This window comes from Bubalus kerabau, chromosome 8 (assembly GCF_029407905.1).
Source record: "Bubalus kerabau isolate K-KA32 ecotype Philippines breed swamp buffalo chromosome 8, PCC_UOA_SB_1v2, whole genome shotgun sequence".
In the NCBI taxonomy this organism is placed as follows: Eukaryota; Metazoa; Chordata; class Mammalia; order Artiodactyla; family Bovidae; genus Bubalus; species Bubalus kerabau.
Genome location: NC_073631.1, coordinates 108904067 through 108922075, shown reverse-complemented (window position 1 = coordinate 108922075; position 18009 = coordinate 108904067). Strand labels below are relative to the sequence as shown.

Below are 18009 nucleotides of genomic sequence, written 5' to 3'. Positions count from 1 at the left end.
AACACTCTGAGGGTCTCACGTGACTCTGCCTGGAGACCTGTATTCCATACCTACCTCTGATGAATCGGATACATGTATTTCCAGATGTCTTGTATAAATTAAGCATTTCCAAATTCTAGTTGATACATTTTGTAAAGAGGTTTTATATATACGAACTCATATATTTCTGCACTTATGAAATCTTGATGTAATGGGGCAATGGAAGATATATTTTGACTTTGAGAAGATTTTGATGAGGGAGGTGGTGCCAAGCTGGCCGAGGTTAGGTGAGATGCTGAGGAAGTCAGGGGCGGGAGGATGTACATAGAAAGCCAGTCTCTCCTTCATATGGACTCACATGAGATTCGAATAATTGATAATTAACTGAAGTTGATTTCTCTTTGATGACTCCAGACAACTTGCTCAAAGCAGACCATGTGGAGAGGGCACTTTAAAGGCTTCCCTGTGACTTGGGAAGGGACATGACCTGGATGAGGGAGGAGCAGCATGGGTGTGGTAGAGGGGGCCAGCGAGGTGAGGAGAGGATGTCCTGTCCACCCAAGAAAGGTGGGCAAGAGCGGAAACCACATGAGAGCCAGTCGGGGAGAACCTTCCAGAGAGAAGCATTGAAGTGAGACAAGGAGATCTGTTTTTATCTAATTTACCAGCAACCTTCCGTCCTGGAGGTCTCAGGCTCAGGTGATGACTAGCAGTCAGAGCTGGAGAAACATCTTCTTGGTTCACAGGGAGGATGCAGGGGAAAGACAGACATGGATGGTGGACATATGTCTTGGAGTCCCTGAGTGAAGTTTAGGTCAGCCTAGTCCATACACCTAGGGTCACACTGCAGGCACATGGCTAACCAAGCCCTGAGGCTCCCGGTTCTAGGAGCTTTCACTTGGACCCCCTGTCTTTTTGCACAGAAAGGAGGTGGCCGTGCAGCACCATGGAGTAACTGCTGGCACAGAAGTACACAGATGTCTGGGAGAGGTTGGCAGACTCCAGCGTGAGAGGGAAGTTCTCTGTGCTTGATCTGGAGACTGTACCCGTTGGGCACGTCTCCTTTCTCTGTGGTGGGAGGCCCAGCTGAATAATAGATCAGCCTCAGCCCGTGTCCCAGGTCTTGTGGGTACCAGTACATATAGTTATGATCCAGATCCTGAGCACATGTCAGTGTTGTGCCCTGTCCTCCCCTCACGACCTGGAATCTGGGGTCCTGAGTGACACCAGCATGGACCGCCCCTGTGGAGGAGGAGGACGGATGCTGCAGTCACAGAGGACAGGCTTAGTGCTGGCACCCCGAAGGGGACCCTGCCCCCAGGACCCACCTGCCTGCAGGAGACAGAAGACCACACAGCCCAGGAGGCAGGGGCTCATGGCGGGGCAGGGGCAGGCGGAGGGCCCTCTGGTCTGAGTGTGGATGAGAGGGCGAGGGGCTCTCCAGGGAGTCCTTCTGAGATGTCACTGTCCCTGCCAGGCCCCAGAGACAACCTGTCACATGGCGGCCACGCCCCTTCCCCTAGAGGCTCAAATCAAAGTGATTAGAACAGGGAGATGGCTTGGACAGATTGCTTGGACATGGTCTGAACAGCCGTAAGTCTTACAAAGTGCTGTAACCTTTCCTTAGAGTAGTTTGTACCTTTTATGTATGTTTTACTCCAGAGATAATTCCTTAATTTGTATATTAGCTTATTTGTCTACATATTTCTGTAGTTTTGAATCTCAGAGGAAATCCTTAGGGCTTCCTGCTGTCCTTTATGCCCCATGCATCCCGAATACTCCCTCAAGTGTGGTTTCCTCTTTGCTCAACTGACCTAGTCCTGCTCCTGTCCTCTCACCTACAGTGATTCTTTGGGGTCTGGTTCCTTAACTGCAGGGCAGACTCATCACTATTTGAGAAATCACTTGGCTCTATTTCTTCTCAGTTCACTAACATACAGCTGCTGCTGCTGCTGCTACTAAGTTGCTTCAGTCGTGTCCGAGTCTGTGGGACGGCATAGACGGCAGCCCACCAGGACACCTGCCAAATGCAGGTACAGCGGCTTCATGTTTGCCAAAGTATGTGCTTCCCGAGTCTGAGGGCGCAGGGAGGGGACACAGCAAGTAGAACCACCGCAGCCCTACGACAGAACTTTCGTTGTGGCCAGAAGCTGGTTGCTCAACGCGGATGACATTTTTAAACAAAGGAACATATATATGAGAGGGATTTGGGGAGAAGTGCCGGACTCCAGGATAAATGAAAAGTGCTCTGACTTTATGTGAGACATCCACCCCATGGGAATACTTCCTTGTGAAGCATGACTGCCAGTAATAAATTGATATCCTGGAGCCCTAGAGTGTACCTTGTTGCACAAACCTCACACTCAAAAGGACCCTGTACTTAGAGTGAGGCTCTGCTGTTGGGATCTTCAAATTCTCAATAGTCTTTGAACCATGGACTCTGCAAATTATGTGCCAGATCCTGGTTTCACGATTTTAGACCTGCTGTGCCCTCCTGATGGTTGGTTTCCCTTTAGCCTGACCACACGTCTAATGTCTGGGTGACTAAGTACTCCTGGTCCTGGGACAGAAAGACACTGAAACTAAAGCGAGAAACAAAGAAGGACCCTCATGTCAAAACCACAATGACCAGGCTTGAATCTGAGCCTGGCAAGCCCTCGAGTGGTTCCATGCATGTGCTCAGGACTTCTCTGGTCCAGGAGACAGAAGCACACAGTAAGGGGTGTCATACCCAGGCCAGGCCAGAAGAAAGGGGCCTTTCCAGCTCAAGGCCTGTGGCCTGAATCCTTGGCATCAAGTCATAGGAACCCTTCTCCCACATGGAATTATCACTCACGGATACAACTGCTGCTGGTGGTCAGGCCAGCCCAGGACCTAGTGCGTGAATCTGAAGCCTTGCTAAGTTGTTTCTCATAGAATATTAACAAAAAATCATTATAAAATGATTTCAGAAAAAGGGTTCATGAGAAAAAAAAATCTATGAAATTGAGTCAATAAATTTTACAAAAACAGCCTGTACCAGCTGGTAAGACCTTTGATGGTCATTTTATCAAACCATCAATCCCCAGTCAGGATTGTCCATCACACGGAAATGGTATCTCACGTGGTTTCAAGCACTTTGTTAATTATAACACGTTCCAGGAGCGCTTAACTGTCTTACATATTTAGCTTCAGGCTAAAAAGGAATTGTTCTGATGGGTATAGACATTAAGTTTTCACCAAAAAAATGCATGAGCAAAACAAATCTACAGCAACAGAAATCATACTGTTGGTTGTCAGGAAAGGAGAGAGTCCCAGGAACGGGGCCTGAGGGAATATCTGGTGATAAAATGTTCTCTGTCTTAAAGGGACAGATGTTTCATCAGCATATACATATATATTGATCAAACCGTAGATCTCTTCATTATACAGTGTGAATATACACCTGATCCTTGAACAACACAAGTTTTGAGGGAGTGGGTCCACTTGTGGGTGGATATTTTAATAAATATGTACTAAGATACTGAACAGCTGTGATTGGTTGAATCCATGCATGTGGAATCTCAGATACACCATTGAATGTGCAATTGAAAGTCGCTCAGTTGTGTCTGACTCTTTGCAATCCCATGGACTATACAGTTCATGGAATTCTCCAGGCCAGAATACTGGAGTGGGTAGGGTAGCCCTTCCCTTCTCCAGGGGATCTTCCCAGCTCAGGTCTCCTGCGTTGCCGGTGGATTCTTTACCAGCTGAGCCACAAAGGAAGCCCAAGAACAATGGAGTGGGTAGCCTATTCCTTCTGCAGTGGATCTTCCCGACCCAGGCATCAAACTGGGGTCTTCTGCATTGCAGGTGGATTCTTTACCAAGTGAGCTGTCAGGGGAGCCCCCAGTCTATAAGGTTGTAGGAGGTTCAGGGACCCTAAAACCTACATTGTTTACTGGTAAACTACAGTTCAAATATCAATAAAAGTGATTAAAAAATATCTGAGGTGAGATGTTGCATACACTTTTTTATTTCATGTAATGAATCATTAGGCATAATATTCCTTTCACTGGGACTTCTAATGTCCTCACTTAAAGGCTTTCAAGGCAAAACATGTCCATCTCTACCTTTGCACCTAGGAAGTGGTAGAAGAGGCTGTCAGAGGTTAGCAAAGGGAATCAAGAAATCCAGAGTCCTGTTATATGCCAGGGACTTCATGCTTATTAAATACTTATGAAACCCAGGCAGATGGTGTGGTGGCTAATTGAACATGTCACCTTGACTGTGCCAGAGACATTTAATTAAACTTTATTCTGGATGTTAAGTGAGGGTGTTTTTGGAAGAGGTTAACATATAAATTCTCCAAGCCAGGCTTCAGCAATATGTCAACCGTGAACTTCCTGATGTTCAAGCTGGTTTTAGAAAAGGCAGAGGAACCAGAGATCAAATTGCCAACATCTGCTGGATCATGGAAAAAGCAAGAGAGTTCCAGAAAAACATCTATTTCTGCTTTATTGACTATGCCAAAGCCTTTGACTATGTGGATCACAATAAAGAGTGGAAAATTCTGCAGGACATGGGAATACCAGACCACCTGATCTGCCTCTTGAGAAACATGTATGCAGGTCAGGAAGCAACAGTTAGAACTGGACATGGAACAACAGACTGGTTCCAAATAGGAAAAGGAGTTCGTCAAGGCTGCATACTGTCACCCTGCTTATTTAACTTCTATGCAGAGTACATCATGAGAAATGCTGGGCTGGAAGAAGCACAAGTTGGAATCAAGATTGCTGGGAGAAATATCAATAACCTCAGATATGCAGATGACACCACCCTTATGGCAGAAAGTGAAGAGGAACTCAAAAGCCTCTTGATGAAAGTGAAAGAGGAGAGTGAAAAAATTGGCTTAGAACTCAGCATTCAGAAAACGAAGATCATGTCATCCGGTCCCATCACTTCATGGGAAATAGATGGGGAAACAGTGGAAACAGTGTCAGACTTTGTTTTTTTGGGCTCCAAAATCACTGCAGATGGTGACTGCAGCCATGAAATTAAAAGACGCTTACTCCTTGAAAGGAAAGTTATGACCAACCTAGATAGCATATTCAAAAGCAGAGACATTACTTTGCCAACAAAGGTTTATCTAGTCAAGGCTATGGTTTTTCCTGTGGTCATGTATGGATGTGAGAGTTGGACTGTGAAGAATGCTGAGCGCCCAAGAATTGATGCTATTGAACTGTGGCGTTGGAGAAGACTCTTGAGAGTCCCTTGGACTGCAAGGAGATCCAAGCAGTCCATTCTGAAGGAGATCAGCCCTGGGATTTCTTTGGAGGAAATGATGCTGAAGCTGAAACTCCAGTACTTTGGCCACCTCATGCGAAGAGTTGACTCATTGGAAAAGACTCTGATGCTGGGAGGGATTGGGGGCAGGAGGAGAAGGGGACGAAATAGGATGAGATGGCTAGATGGCATCACTGATTCAATGGATGTGAGTCTGAGTGAACTCCGGGAGTTGGTGATGGACAGGGAGGCCTGGCGTGCTGTGATTCATGGAGTCACAAAGAGTCAGACATGACTGAGCGATTGAACTGAACTGAACTGAACATATAAATAGGTAGATTTTAACATTAAATTAGATTAACATTTGAAACAGATGATCTTCCATTCCACAGTCTTAGTGGGCCTCTTCCAACCAGTGAAGATATGTATAGAAGGAAAAGTCTGATCCTCCCCCAGGTAAGAGAGAACCGTTCGGCTGATGGCCTTCAAACAGGACCATCAGTTCTTGGGCCTTTGAATTTAAACATCAGCTCTCCCTGAACCTCTAGATTCACCAGTCCAACCTGGAGATTTGGATTTGTCAGCTGTAAGAGCTATGTGGAGCGAACTCCTTTAAAAGATGGGGAGCAGGAAACACAGGTATTGAGGACAGCCTTGATTCTGATTCCTTGTCTGGCAGTTAGGAAATATGAGACCTGGGCAAGTCACTTCCCATCAGATGTATAAACAGTTAAAATAATCTTTATCTTGCATGATCTTTGTGAGCATTAAAACATACAAAGGAAGGAAAGTCTATCAGTTCTACCTGGGTCTGGGTCTCGCTGGCTGGCAACTGACACCCTGGCAACCACTTCCTGAGCTGGGGTAGGAGTGTTTTTGTCCCAGAGGCATCTGCTCATGCAGGTCTGTGTCTTGGCTGCTGGCACAGAGATACATGGCAGAGTCCGTCAGCTCCAACGAGCTCAAGTTCAGCTCAGAGCGAGAGTCACTGAACTGTTTTCCTGAGAATCGATCCAGGAGGTGAGATTCTCCACTCACTTTCTGGTTGTAATACTGAACGAGGAACTGGGGGCCCTGGCCCGGGGCCTGTTGGTACCAGTACACAGAGAAGTGTCCAGAGTGAGGGGAACATCTCAGAGTCGCTTGCTGCTTTCTTGATTTGATCAGGTATTTGGGAGTCTGGGTGACTCCAGAATCCACCAGGCCTGTTGAGAAGAGACAAGGAAGCTGAGGGCAGAGCACAGGGGAAGCCTCCTGCTGCAGCCCTCATCGCCAGGCTTCTATCTCAGGGAGGCGACGACATCTCAGAAGCTCCCACACTGTGTCCAGGACTCACCTGCTCCCAGAAGGCAGAGAGTCACACAGCAGAGGAGCCTGGAGCCCATGGCAGCATCAGGAACCCAAGACCACTGCTGGCAGGAGGTGGGACTCCTAGGGTGAGTGATATAAAGTGCTGACCCTCCTGCTTCCCTGATTGGAGCGTTTGCCTTGATGTCACTGCTCTGTGTCTCTGCAGGCTGTTTCCTGATCCACTGGACCCCTTGGCAGGATCCATGGTGGACTCCTCTATGCCCTTCCCTGTCCTGCACAGCCCCTCAGCAAAGGGTGGGTGTGAGGTAAGCACTGTCCCCATGTCCCCATATGCCCATCACATGCCTTTTTCTTCTCTTCCTGTCCCTGCCTGACACTCATCACCCAGCCCTCACCAGCCACACTAATCCCTCACCCTCCACTCCCCATGCTGCTCCAGGAGACGGCCCCCTGGACACATCCTGAGGCTCCAGGCAAGTCCCCACTCCCCTGGGCAGTGAGGAGTCTGTGCTGGGTCCATGTGTCTGGTCCACTCAGGGAACTCAAACCTGCTCCCTGATGCAGGCATGTAGCCAAGGTTCCCTTAAGCTGCCCTCTCCAGGGTGGCTCTCACCCCCTCCCAGCACACCCTGCTTACCATGGACCCACAGTGCCTCCTAGTGGCCCATGGTCCACAGTCTCACGGATCTGTGCCTTCTGTCTAAATCAAGAATAGAAATTTAGACACTTCATGGCTTTGGTAGTGACCGCCTCTCTATGCAGGTGTGAGCCTGGCCAGCGCCTTCCCCAGGAGACCAAGGCCAGCCCCTGCTCCTTGGTGAGCATGTGTGACTGAAAGGCTGGGATCAAGAATGCCGATATGCCAGAGGAGATGCAACTGGACTCAGTGGAGTGTGCTACTCAGGCACTGGAGAAGTATAATACAGAGAAGGACATCGTGGCCCACATCAAGAAGGAGTCTGAGAAGAAGTACAACCCCGTCTGGCACTGCATCGTGGAGAGGAACTTCTGTAGTTATGTGACATATGAAACCAAAATCTTCATCTGCTGCTACCTGGGCCAAGTGGCCAATCTCCTGTTCAAATCTGGTTAAAAGCATGGACTGTGCCACACACCTAGTGATCCATCCAAAAACCAGGACTGCAGCCTAAAGTCCAAATACCAGAGACTGAAGTCTTCAGCCCTGCCTAAGGGAATCCTCCATCTTTGAACCTTTATTGGGTTTTGTACGGGGCATTCTCTGTACTGGTTTGTTGTGGTTATAAAGCAATTAGCAAAATGGCTTACATTTGTATTTATTTTCTATTCCATACTTCTCTGCCCATGTTTTTTTTTCTCTTCGAAATCCATTGCTTTAAAGAAAGAAGTCTTTTGGAGAAGGGTGCGTTAATAAACCGTTTGTTCAAATAATCTAGAGTTGAAGATGGCCTCTTTAGTTGATCTTGGGTAGGCTGGTGGGGGTGATTCCTTGAAGTTTCTGCGGGATGTAACAGACTAGCCTATTCAGCACTCCTGCGTTTCATTCTTGCCCATCCTGCTCCTGTCGTGCATGGGAGAATGCTACTCAGAAGTGCGTGTTGAGAGAGGCACGGCAGAGAAACTACTGGACCAACTCTTACTCCTAATCTGATAAGTACATTCCTTAAGCGCTCCTTTTGTGATAACTGCTATAGAGTGCTCCAGGCCTTAGGCCTTACGAGATGATGAGTGTGTCATGGAAGACCTTTAAGCTTTCTAGGGCTGTAAAATGGAAACAAGCTGGTAAGAAAGTTGGGCTAATGAGAAATCTGTTGGGCTCTAGACATTTCCCCTCCCCTGCCTGGCCAAAGTATACTCTAAAGATCAAAGGTGGTCTTAAAGGGAAAAAGCTTTTAAGTAGCAGCCCTCCTTGTGATTCTACTAAAGTCTGCAGGAATTTAAACTTACAAGCCTGCTGTGCTGTGCTTTAACTGGCTGTGTTCACATATGAGTTGGAGCTTTCATTAAAAGACACAATTCAAACAAAAAAAGAATAGATATTCCCCACAACCCGTGGACAGGCCACTTTAAAAACTACCTTGTGATTTGGGAAGGGAAGTGACCATAGCTCAGTTGGTAAAGAATCCACCTGCAATGCAGGAGACCCTGGGTGGGGAAGATCCACTGGAGAAGGGAAAGGCTGCCCACTCCAGTATTCTGGCCTGGAGAATTCCAGGGACTATACAGTCCATGGGGTCGCAAAGATGCGGACATGACTGAGCGACTTTCACTTTCGTGACTCAGATGAAGGAGGAACAATGTGGCTGGAGTAGAAAGGGCCAGGAAGGTGGGAGAGGAGTGACTTACCCACCCAGGAAAGGTGGGCAAGAGAAGAGAGCACGCGAGAGCCAGGCTGGGGGAGAACCTTCCAGAGAGACAGCGATGAGCTGCCTGAGGTGGGACACGAGGGCCTCTTTTTATCTAGTTTACAAACAACCTTCCCTCCTGGAGGTCTCAGGCTCAGGTGATGACTAGGAGTCAGAGCGGGGGAAACTCCTGGTTCACAGGGAGGATACAGAGAAAAGACAGCAATGGATGGTGGACACATGTCCACATGGCCTGGAGTGAGGTCCGGGCCAGCACAGACCACACTCTCAGGGTCACACTGCAGGCACGTGGCAGCAAAGCCCTGAGGCTGCTGGTGCTAGGAGCCTACAAGCAAGGGGCTGCCTTGCCTTTTTGCACAGAGAGGAGGTGACCCTGCAGCGCTGTGGAGTAACTGCTGGCGCAGAAGTACACAGATGTCTGGGAGCGGTTGGCAGACTCCAGTGTGAGAGGGAAGTCCTCTGTGCTTGGTCTGGAGACACTGTAGCCCTCGGGTACATCTCCCTTCTGTGTGTCAGGAGGGTCATTTGAGTAATGGATCAGCCTCATTCCGCGTCCCACGTCTTGTCGGTACCAGTACATATAATCGTGTTTCAGATCCTGAGTGCATCTCAGTGTCGCTTTCTGTCCTGACCTCACGACCTGGAATCTGGGGTCCTGAGTGACCCCAGCATGGACCGCCCCTGTGGAGGAGGAGGACCAATGCTGCAGTCACAGCGGACAGGCTTCGTGCTGGCACCCTGAAGGGGACCCTGCCCCCCAGGACTCACCTGCCTGCAGGAGACAGAAGACCACACAGCCCAGGAGGCAGGGGCTCATGGCGGGGGCGGGGTTGCAGAGGGCCCTCTGGTGTGTGTGTGGATGAGAGGGGAGAGGGGCTCTCCAGGGAGTCCTTCTGAGATGTCACTCTCCCTGCCAGGCTCCAGAGCCAACTTGTCACTCAGGGGCCACGCCCCTTCCCCCAGAAGCTCAAATCAGAAATGAACCTGAGAGAACTGTTCACAACAGGAAGACCCATCCAGATCAACAGGCATCAGCCTTACAAGTTGTAACCTGTAAAACTGTTTGCAACTTTATGTATACTTTGTTCCAGAGATAATTCTTCATTAAACTTATATTTGTCTTATTTATCCACATATTTAGGTAGCCTTTTTAAAGTTATTTTTAACTGGAGTCTAATTGCTTTGCAAAGTGTGTTGGTTTGTGCTGTACACCACGTGACTCAGCCATTAGTATGCATATATCCCCTCCCTCTTGAACTTCCCTCCCTCTGAGCCCTGCACTTGACCCCTCTAGGTCCTCAGAGGGCAAAGAGCTGAGCTCCCTGTGCAGTACAGCAGCTTCCCACTAGCTCTCTACTTTACATATGTAATGGGATTTCTTAGTTTGGATTCTTGGGGAAAAGTCCTCATAGCCTCTGCTGCCCTTTATGACTCTTGTGTCCCACCTGTGCCTTCAAGTGTCCGTTTCTACTTTGTTTAGTTGATCGCATTGTGTTTTTTTTTCCTTCCACCTGATTCTTCTGATATCTGTTTCCCCAGCCTTGGGGCAGGCTCATGGACATTTGAGGAATCCTTTGAGTCTATTTCTTACCAATTCGCTGATAGACTGGGCACCTGCTGAATGTGGCTACAGCTCCTTCATGTTCACCGGAGCACATGCTTCCCGTGTCTGAATGGGGGGAGCAGCACAGCTCTAACCCACCTTTCTCTGAGGAGAGTAGATGGTTGCTCAGCACCTTGGGTGACGTGGGAACACAAAGGAATACAGATGCGGAAGGGACTGGGAGGAGGTGGCAGACTCGGGGCAAATGAAAACTGCTTCCTTTTTATTTCAGACAGCCGTTCCATGCAAGTAACTCCCTAAGTAGCATAGACGGAAGTGAAAGTGTTAGTCACTCAATCGTGTCCAACTCTGCAACCCCATGGACTAGATCTAGCCTACCAGGCTCCTCTGTCCATGGGATTTTCCAAACAAGAATACTGGAGTGGATTGTCATTTCCTTCTCCAAGGAATCTTCCTGACCCAGGGATCGAACCTGGATCTCCTGCATTGCAGGCAGACTCTTTACCATCTGAGCCACCAGGGAAGCCCTTATGTAGCATGCCTGATCTTAATTAACAGATATCACAGAGCCCCAAACTATCCTGTTACACATAACCCCCCACTTTGAAGGACCCCGTACTTGATGCAATGCTCTGCTGTTGTGATCTTCAAACACTCAACAACAGTTGAAACATGGACCCTGCAAATTATGCAGCTGGTCCTGGTTACATGGTTTTGGACCTGGAATGACCTCCTGATGTTCTGGTTTTCCTTGATCCCAACCACATGTCTGGGGTCTGGGTAATGCTGCATTTCTGGCACCTGGGATAGAAAGGCATAGAAACAAAAGTCAGAAGCAGCAAAGGAGTCTGAATTTATGACCACAGCAGCAAGACTTGACCTGGGTCTGGCAAGCCCACGAGTGGTTCCACATCCATGCTCAGAACTTCTTTCTTCCAGAAGACAGCAGGGCACCCAGCACGGGAGACTCATGCCCAGGCCACGCCAGAAGAGAAAGAGTGGCCTTGCAGCTCAAGGCCTGTGTCTTGGATACTTACGGTCGAAGCAAAGGGGACCTGTGTCTCAACATAGAATGGTCTCTCACCAAAATTCCTAGTGTCCACGGTCTTGTCGGGGGGAACACACTGAGTGAGTATGAAACCCAGCTATGTGTGCGTCTCATGGAATCTCATCATTTTCTGCGAAGTGATGACTTCTTGTCAAAATATCATTATCAAGTGATTTCAGGGAATGGGTTCATGAGGACAAATTTACGAAAGTGAGGAAATAAATTTTACAAAAATAGCTTGTAGCAGCTGGCATGACCTTTTAATGGTCATTTTATCAAACCATCCATCTCCAGACAGGATAGTCCCTGACATGGATGTGGTGCTCACATGGTTTTAAGCACTTCTGTAACCATAAGACTTTCCAGGAGCTCCTAACTTTCTTCAATATTTTACACTTGCCTAAAAGGGAATTGTTTTAATGGGTATAGAGCTTATATTTTCAGTAAAAAGATGCCTGAGTAAAACACATCTCTAGCAACAGATATCATATTGTTGGTAGTCAGGAAAGGAGAGAGGCATGGGAAAGGGACCTGAAGAAACTTTCTGGTGATGGAAATGTTCTTTATTGTAATAGGGTGGATGTTGCATGGCACATGCCTATACTCTGTCTATTATACAGAGTGTACTGTTTATGGTATTTACAGCTGAACTTTGAACAACACAGATTTGAACTGAGTGGGTCCATTTATGTGTGGATGTTTTAATAAATAAGGGAAACTAAAAGACTCTTCCTCCTTGGAAGAAAAGCAATGACAAACCTAGACAGCATATTAAAAAGCAGAGATATCACTTTGCCAACCAAGGTCTGTCTAGTCAAAGCTATGATTTTTTCATTACTCATGTATGGATGTGAGAGCTGGACCATAAAGAAAGCTGAGTGCCGAACAATTGATGCTTTAGAACTGTGGTGTTGGAGACGACTCTTGAGAGTCCCTTGGACAGCAAGGATATCAAACCAGTCAATCCTAAAGGAAATCAGTCCTAAATATTTATTGGAAGGACTGAAGCTGAAATGCCAATACTTTGGCCACAAGATGTGAAGAGCTGACTCATTGGAAAAGACCCTGATGCTGGGAGAGATTGAAGGTGGGAGGAGAAGGGGACGACAGAGATGAGATTGTTGGATGGCATCACTGACTCCATGGACTTGAGTTTGAGCAAGCTCCGGGAATTGGTGATGGACAGGGAAGCCTGGCATGCTGCAGTCAAACATGGGGTCTCAGAAGTCGGACACGACTGAGTGACTGTACTGAACTGAAGGTACTGCCCAATTTGACTGGCTGAATCTGCCGACCTGGAATCCCACAAACACATGGATGAATGTGAAGTTATACACAAAGTTTTGATTACAGTGTTGTGGATGTCTCAGGGACCCTAAAGCATACATGAGTTAAAGGTTAACTGTAGGGTTTCCCAGGTGGCACAGTGGTAAAGAATCCAGCTGCCACTGAGGAGATGTGGATTTGATCCCTGGGTCAGGAAGATCTCCTGGAGAGGGAAATGGAAACCCAGTGCAGAATTTTGCCTGGGAAATCCCATAGACAAGGAGCCTGGCAGGCTACAGTGCATAGGGTCGCAAAGAGTCAGATACAATTGAGCACACACATATAATTCACACTTTAAAATATCTGAGGAGGCATATATATTACACACTCTTGTTAAGTTCATGTGATGACTCATCAGGCATAAATACTTTTTTCCTGTCACTTCTGATACCCTCAACTACAGGATTTCAAGGTAACATATGTCCATTTCTCCCTTTGTACCTAGAAAATGGTAAAAGAGGCTGTCAGAGTTTAGCAAAGGGAATCAAGAAGTCCAGAGTGTTGTTATGTGCCAGGGACTTTCTGCTTATTAAGTAGTTATACAACAGTGGAACATGGTGGGATGCTATTATTATGTATCACCTTGACTATGCCACAGATATTTATTTAAACATTATTCTGGGTGTTATATGAGGGTGTTGTTGGAAGAGATTAACATGGAAACACATAGACTTTAATATGAGGTTAGATTAACATTGTAACATTGTAAACAGATGACCTTTCATAGTGTTGGTGGGCATCATTTAACCAGTGAAGACATGAATAGAACAGAGAGACTGATCCTCCTCAAGTAAGAGATAATTGTCCAGGTGATGGCCTTCAAACTGGACCATTAGTTATTCAGCTTTAGAACTAAAACTCAGCTCTCCCTGGGTCTCTACCACCAGCCCAATATCCAGTTTTGGGCCTTACCAGCCTTAACAACTATGTGAACCTACTCCTTTAAAACACGTATACATATGTTTGTTCTATGGGGGACAGTTCTAAGGGGGGCAAGGATCACAGGTATTGAGGACAGACGTGAGTCTGATTCCTTGTCTGACAGTAATGGAGTATGAGACCTAGGCAAGTCAGTTCCCCTCGAGTGTATAAACAATTAAAAGAATACTTACCTTGCATGATCTTTGTGAGCATTAAAACACAGCAAAGAAAGAATGTCTGGGAAAATCTGTCCACTCTACCAGAGCCTGGGCCTGGCTGGCTGGCAGCCAATACCCTCAAGGCCACTTCCTGAGCTGGGGCAGGAGTGTTTTTGTCCCAGAGGCACCTGATCATGCAGGGCTGTGTCTTGGCTGCTGGCACAGAGATACACGGCTGAGTCTGTCAGCTCCAAGGAGCTCAAATTCAGCTCAGAGTGAAAGTCACTAAATTGTTTTGCTGAGAATCGATCTGGCATGTTTTCTCCTCCACTAACTTGTCCGTGGTAATACTGAACGAGGAACTGGGGGCCCTGGCCCAGGGCCTGCTTGGTACCAGTACACAGAGCGGTGTCCAGAGTCAGGGGAATATCTCAGAGTCACTTGCTGCTTTCTTGATTTGATCAGGTATTTGGGGGTCTGGGTGACTTCAGAATCCACCAGGCCTGTTGAGAAGGAGACAGATGGAAGCTAAGGGCAGAGCACAGGGAAGCCTCCTGCTGCAACCCTCATTGCCAGGCTTCTATCTCAGGGAGGCAAAGGCATCTCAGAAGCTCCCACGCTGTATCCAGGACTCACCTGCTCCCAGGAGGCAGAGAGTCACACAGCAGAGGAGCCTGGAGCCCATGGCAGCATCAGGAGCCTAAGACTACCACTAGCTGGGGGCGGGGCTCCTGGGGTGAATGGTGTAAAGTGCTGACCCTCCTGCTTCCCTGATTGGAGCATTTGCCTATGACATCACTGCTCTCTGTCTCTGCAGGCTGCCCTTGTCCACTAGAACCCTTGGGAGGACCCAGGGGTGGCTCCTCTATGCCCTTCCCTATCCTGCACAGCTGCTCAGCAAAGGGTGGGTGTGAAGTGTGCATTCTCCCCATGTCTCCATATGTCCAAAATATGACTTCTTCTCATCTCTCTGCTCCTTCCTGACACTCATCACCGAGCCCTCACCAGCCACCTGAACCCCTCACCCTCCACTTCCTTTGCAGGGTCTCCCAGAGTACATCCTGAAGCTCCAGGGATGTCCCCACTCCCCTGGGCAGTGAGGAGTCAGAGCTGGTTCCTTGTGTCCTGGAAGCACTGCGGGAACTCAAACCTGTTCCCTGATGTATGCATGTAGTCAAGGTTCCCTTAAACTCAGCTCTCTTGGGTGCCTCTTCAACCCCTCCCAGGCAGCCTGCTTACCATGGACCCACAGTGGCTCCTAGTGGCCAATGGTCCACAGTCTCATGGATTTGCACTTTAGGTCTAAAGCAGGAATAGAAATTCCCAACAGCCCTCAGGACAACCCCTCCACACACACACACACACACACACACACACACACACTCACACTCCTGTTCTTATGCCTCCCCAGCCTGGCTGAATTAGGGTTGGTCTTGAAATCCACTCAGCCTCTGGAGGTAAAAGATTGTATGAAGAGACACTGCGACTAAGAAAAAAAAAATTGCTCCACCGTTGCTATCACGGTAGTTTGCTAACATGAAATAGTACAGGCCATAAAATAAACACTCTGGTGGTCTCAAGTGAAACCATCCTGGAAACATGTATTCAGAGCTCCTTCTGATTAATCAGAAACCATGTATTTCCAGATTTGATGTTTAAATTAAGTATTGTCAAATTCTAAGTAGTGTACTTTATAAAGAGGTTTTATATATATGAACCGATTTATTTCTATACTTATAAAATCTTGAAATAACTATCCAGTCAGTAGAAGACCTAGGAGGACTTCTCTCCAAAGAAGACATGCAGATGGCCAACAAGCACAAGAAAAGTTTGGCAACAACACTAATTATCAGAGGAATGCAAGTCAAAACTATAGCGAGGCATCACCTCACACGGGTCAGAATAGGCATCATTAAAAAGTCTACAAGTAGTAAATGCTGGAGACAGTGTGGAGAAAAAGGAACCTCCTACACTGTTGGTGGGAATGAAAACTGGCACAGCTATTAGAAGAGTTCAGTTCAGTTCAGTTCAGTTGCTCAGTCGTGTCCGACTTCTTGCGACCCCATGAACTGCAGCACGCCAGGCCTCCCTGTCTACCACCAACTCCCAGAGTCCACCCAAATCCATGTCCATTGAGTCGGTGATGCCATCCATCCATCTCATCCTCTGCGGCCCCCTTCTCCTTCTGCCCTCAATCTCTCCCAGCGTCAGGGTCTTTTCAAATTAGTCTTAGAAGAGTATGGAGGCTGTTTAAGAAACTAAAAATAGAGTGACTGTATGATCTTTCAATCCCACTTGTAGGCATAAAATTAGACAAAACTGTAATTCTAAAAGATACATGGACCTCAGTGTTCTTCATGGCACTATTTACAATACTCAAGATATGGAAGCATCCTAAATATTCATCAACAGATGAATAGATAGAGATAGTATGTGTGTGTATATATATATACACACACATATTATATATATGCACAGTGGAGTATTATTCAGCCACAAAAAGAATGAAATCATGTTATTTTCAATAAAATGTTTGGACCTAGAGATTATCATACTAATGGAGTAAGGCAGAGAAAGACAAATATTATATGATACAGCTTACAAGTGGAATCTAAAAAAAAGTACGTAAAAACGAACTCATTTACAAAACAAAAATAGACCCACAGACATAGAAAAGAAACTCATGGTCACCAATGGGGAAAAGTGAAAGTGGAAATTGCTAGTCGCTCAGTGGTGTCTGACTCATAGACTGTAGCCCACCAGGCTTCTCTGTGCATGCGATTACCCAGGCAAGAACACTGGAGTCCGTCGCCATTTCCTTCTCTGGGGTATCTTCCCAAGCCAGGGATGGAACCTGGGTCTCCTGCATTGCAGCAGATTCTTTACTGCCTGAGCCACAGGAGAAAGGTGCTGCTGCTGCTGCTAAGTCACGTCTGTCGTGTCCGACTCTGTGCAACCCCGTAGGCGGCAGCCCACCAGGCTCCCCCGTCCCTGGGATTCTCCAGGCAAGAACACTGGAGTGGGTTGCCATTTCCTTCTCCAGTGCATGAAAGTCAAAAGTGAAAGGGAAGTCGCTCATTCGTGTCCGACTCTTAGTGGGGAGGGATCAATTAGGAGTTTGGGATTAACATATATGCATTACAATATAGAAAATAGATAATAGATAATCAACAAGGACCTACAACATAGCACAGGGAATTATACTTGGTATTTTCTAACAGCTTATAAGGAAAAAGATTCTGAAAACATATACATACACATATATATATTTTTGTTGTTGCTTTTCAGTCACTAAATTGTGTCTTACTCTTTGCGACCCCATGGATTGTAGCCCGGGTTCCTCTGTCTTCCACTATCTCCCAGAGTTAGCTCAAACTCATGTCCATTTAATCAGTGATGCCATCCAACCATCTCATCCTCTGTCATCCCCTTCTCCTCCTGCCTTCAACCTTACCCAGCATCCGGGATTTTTCCAGTGAGTCAGCTCTTCCCATCAGGTGGCCTAAGTATTGGAGCTTTAGGTGCAGCATCCGTCCTTCCAGTGAATGTTCAGGGTGATTTCCTCTAGGGTGGACTGGTTTGATCTCCTTGCAGTCCAAGGAACTCTCAAGAGTCTTCTCCAACGCCACAGTTCGAAAGCATCAATTCTTCAGTGCTCAGCCTTCTTTATGGTCCAACTCTCACATCCACGCATGACTACTGGAGAAACCATAGCTTTGACTAGACAGACCTTTATTGGCAAAGTAATGTCTCTGCTTTTTAATATACTCTCTAGGTTTGTCATTGCTTTTCTTCCAAGGAGCAAGTGTCTTTTAATTTTGTGACTGCATTCACCATTGGCAGTGATTTTGGAGTCCAAGAAATTGAAATCTGTTACTGCTTCCGCGTTTTCCGCTTCTACACGTGTACGTGTATATGTGCATCACCAAATCACTGAGCTGTACACCTGAAACTAAGACAACAGTATAAACCAACTGTACAGATGATACAAAGAAGAAACAGAAAGAATCCCAACTCCAGCTTCTGAGATTGTCAGACTCAGGAGACTTAGAGAAACTGCAAGAGAGTGGCAACTTGGATTCACACCCACATTTAATTATAAGCCACAGTTTT

The 18009-nt window shown here is 47.0% G+C and overlaps 2 pseudogenes and 2 gene segments (V, D, J or C); 1 reads left to right on the top strand and 3 right to left on the bottom strand.

Annotated features, from left to right (window-relative positions):
* Positions 1-6024: 6024 nt before the first annotated feature.
* LOC129658385 (T cell receptor beta variable 5-1-like) lies at positions 6025-6608 on the bottom strand. The segment is given in 2 exon segments: positions 6025-6428; positions 6560-6608. Coding segments are annotated over 2 exon segments (453 nt in total).
* A 749-nt stretch (positions 6609-7357) lies between these two features.
* Positions 7358-7779, top strand: LOC129658679 (dynein light chain 1, cytoplasmic-like; annotated as a pseudogene).
* A 1425-nt stretch (positions 7780-9204) lies between these two features.
* On the bottom strand, positions 9205-9696 carry LOC129658383 (T cell receptor beta variable 6-4-like). The segment is given in 2 exon segments: positions 9205-9560; positions 9648-9696. Coding segments are annotated over 2 exon segments (405 nt in total).
* Positions 9697-13562: 3866 nt separating this feature from the next.
* Positions 13563-14877, bottom strand: LOC129658678 (T cell receptor beta variable 9-like; annotated as a pseudogene).
* Between the last annotated feature and the right edge of the window lie 3132 nt (positions 14878-18009).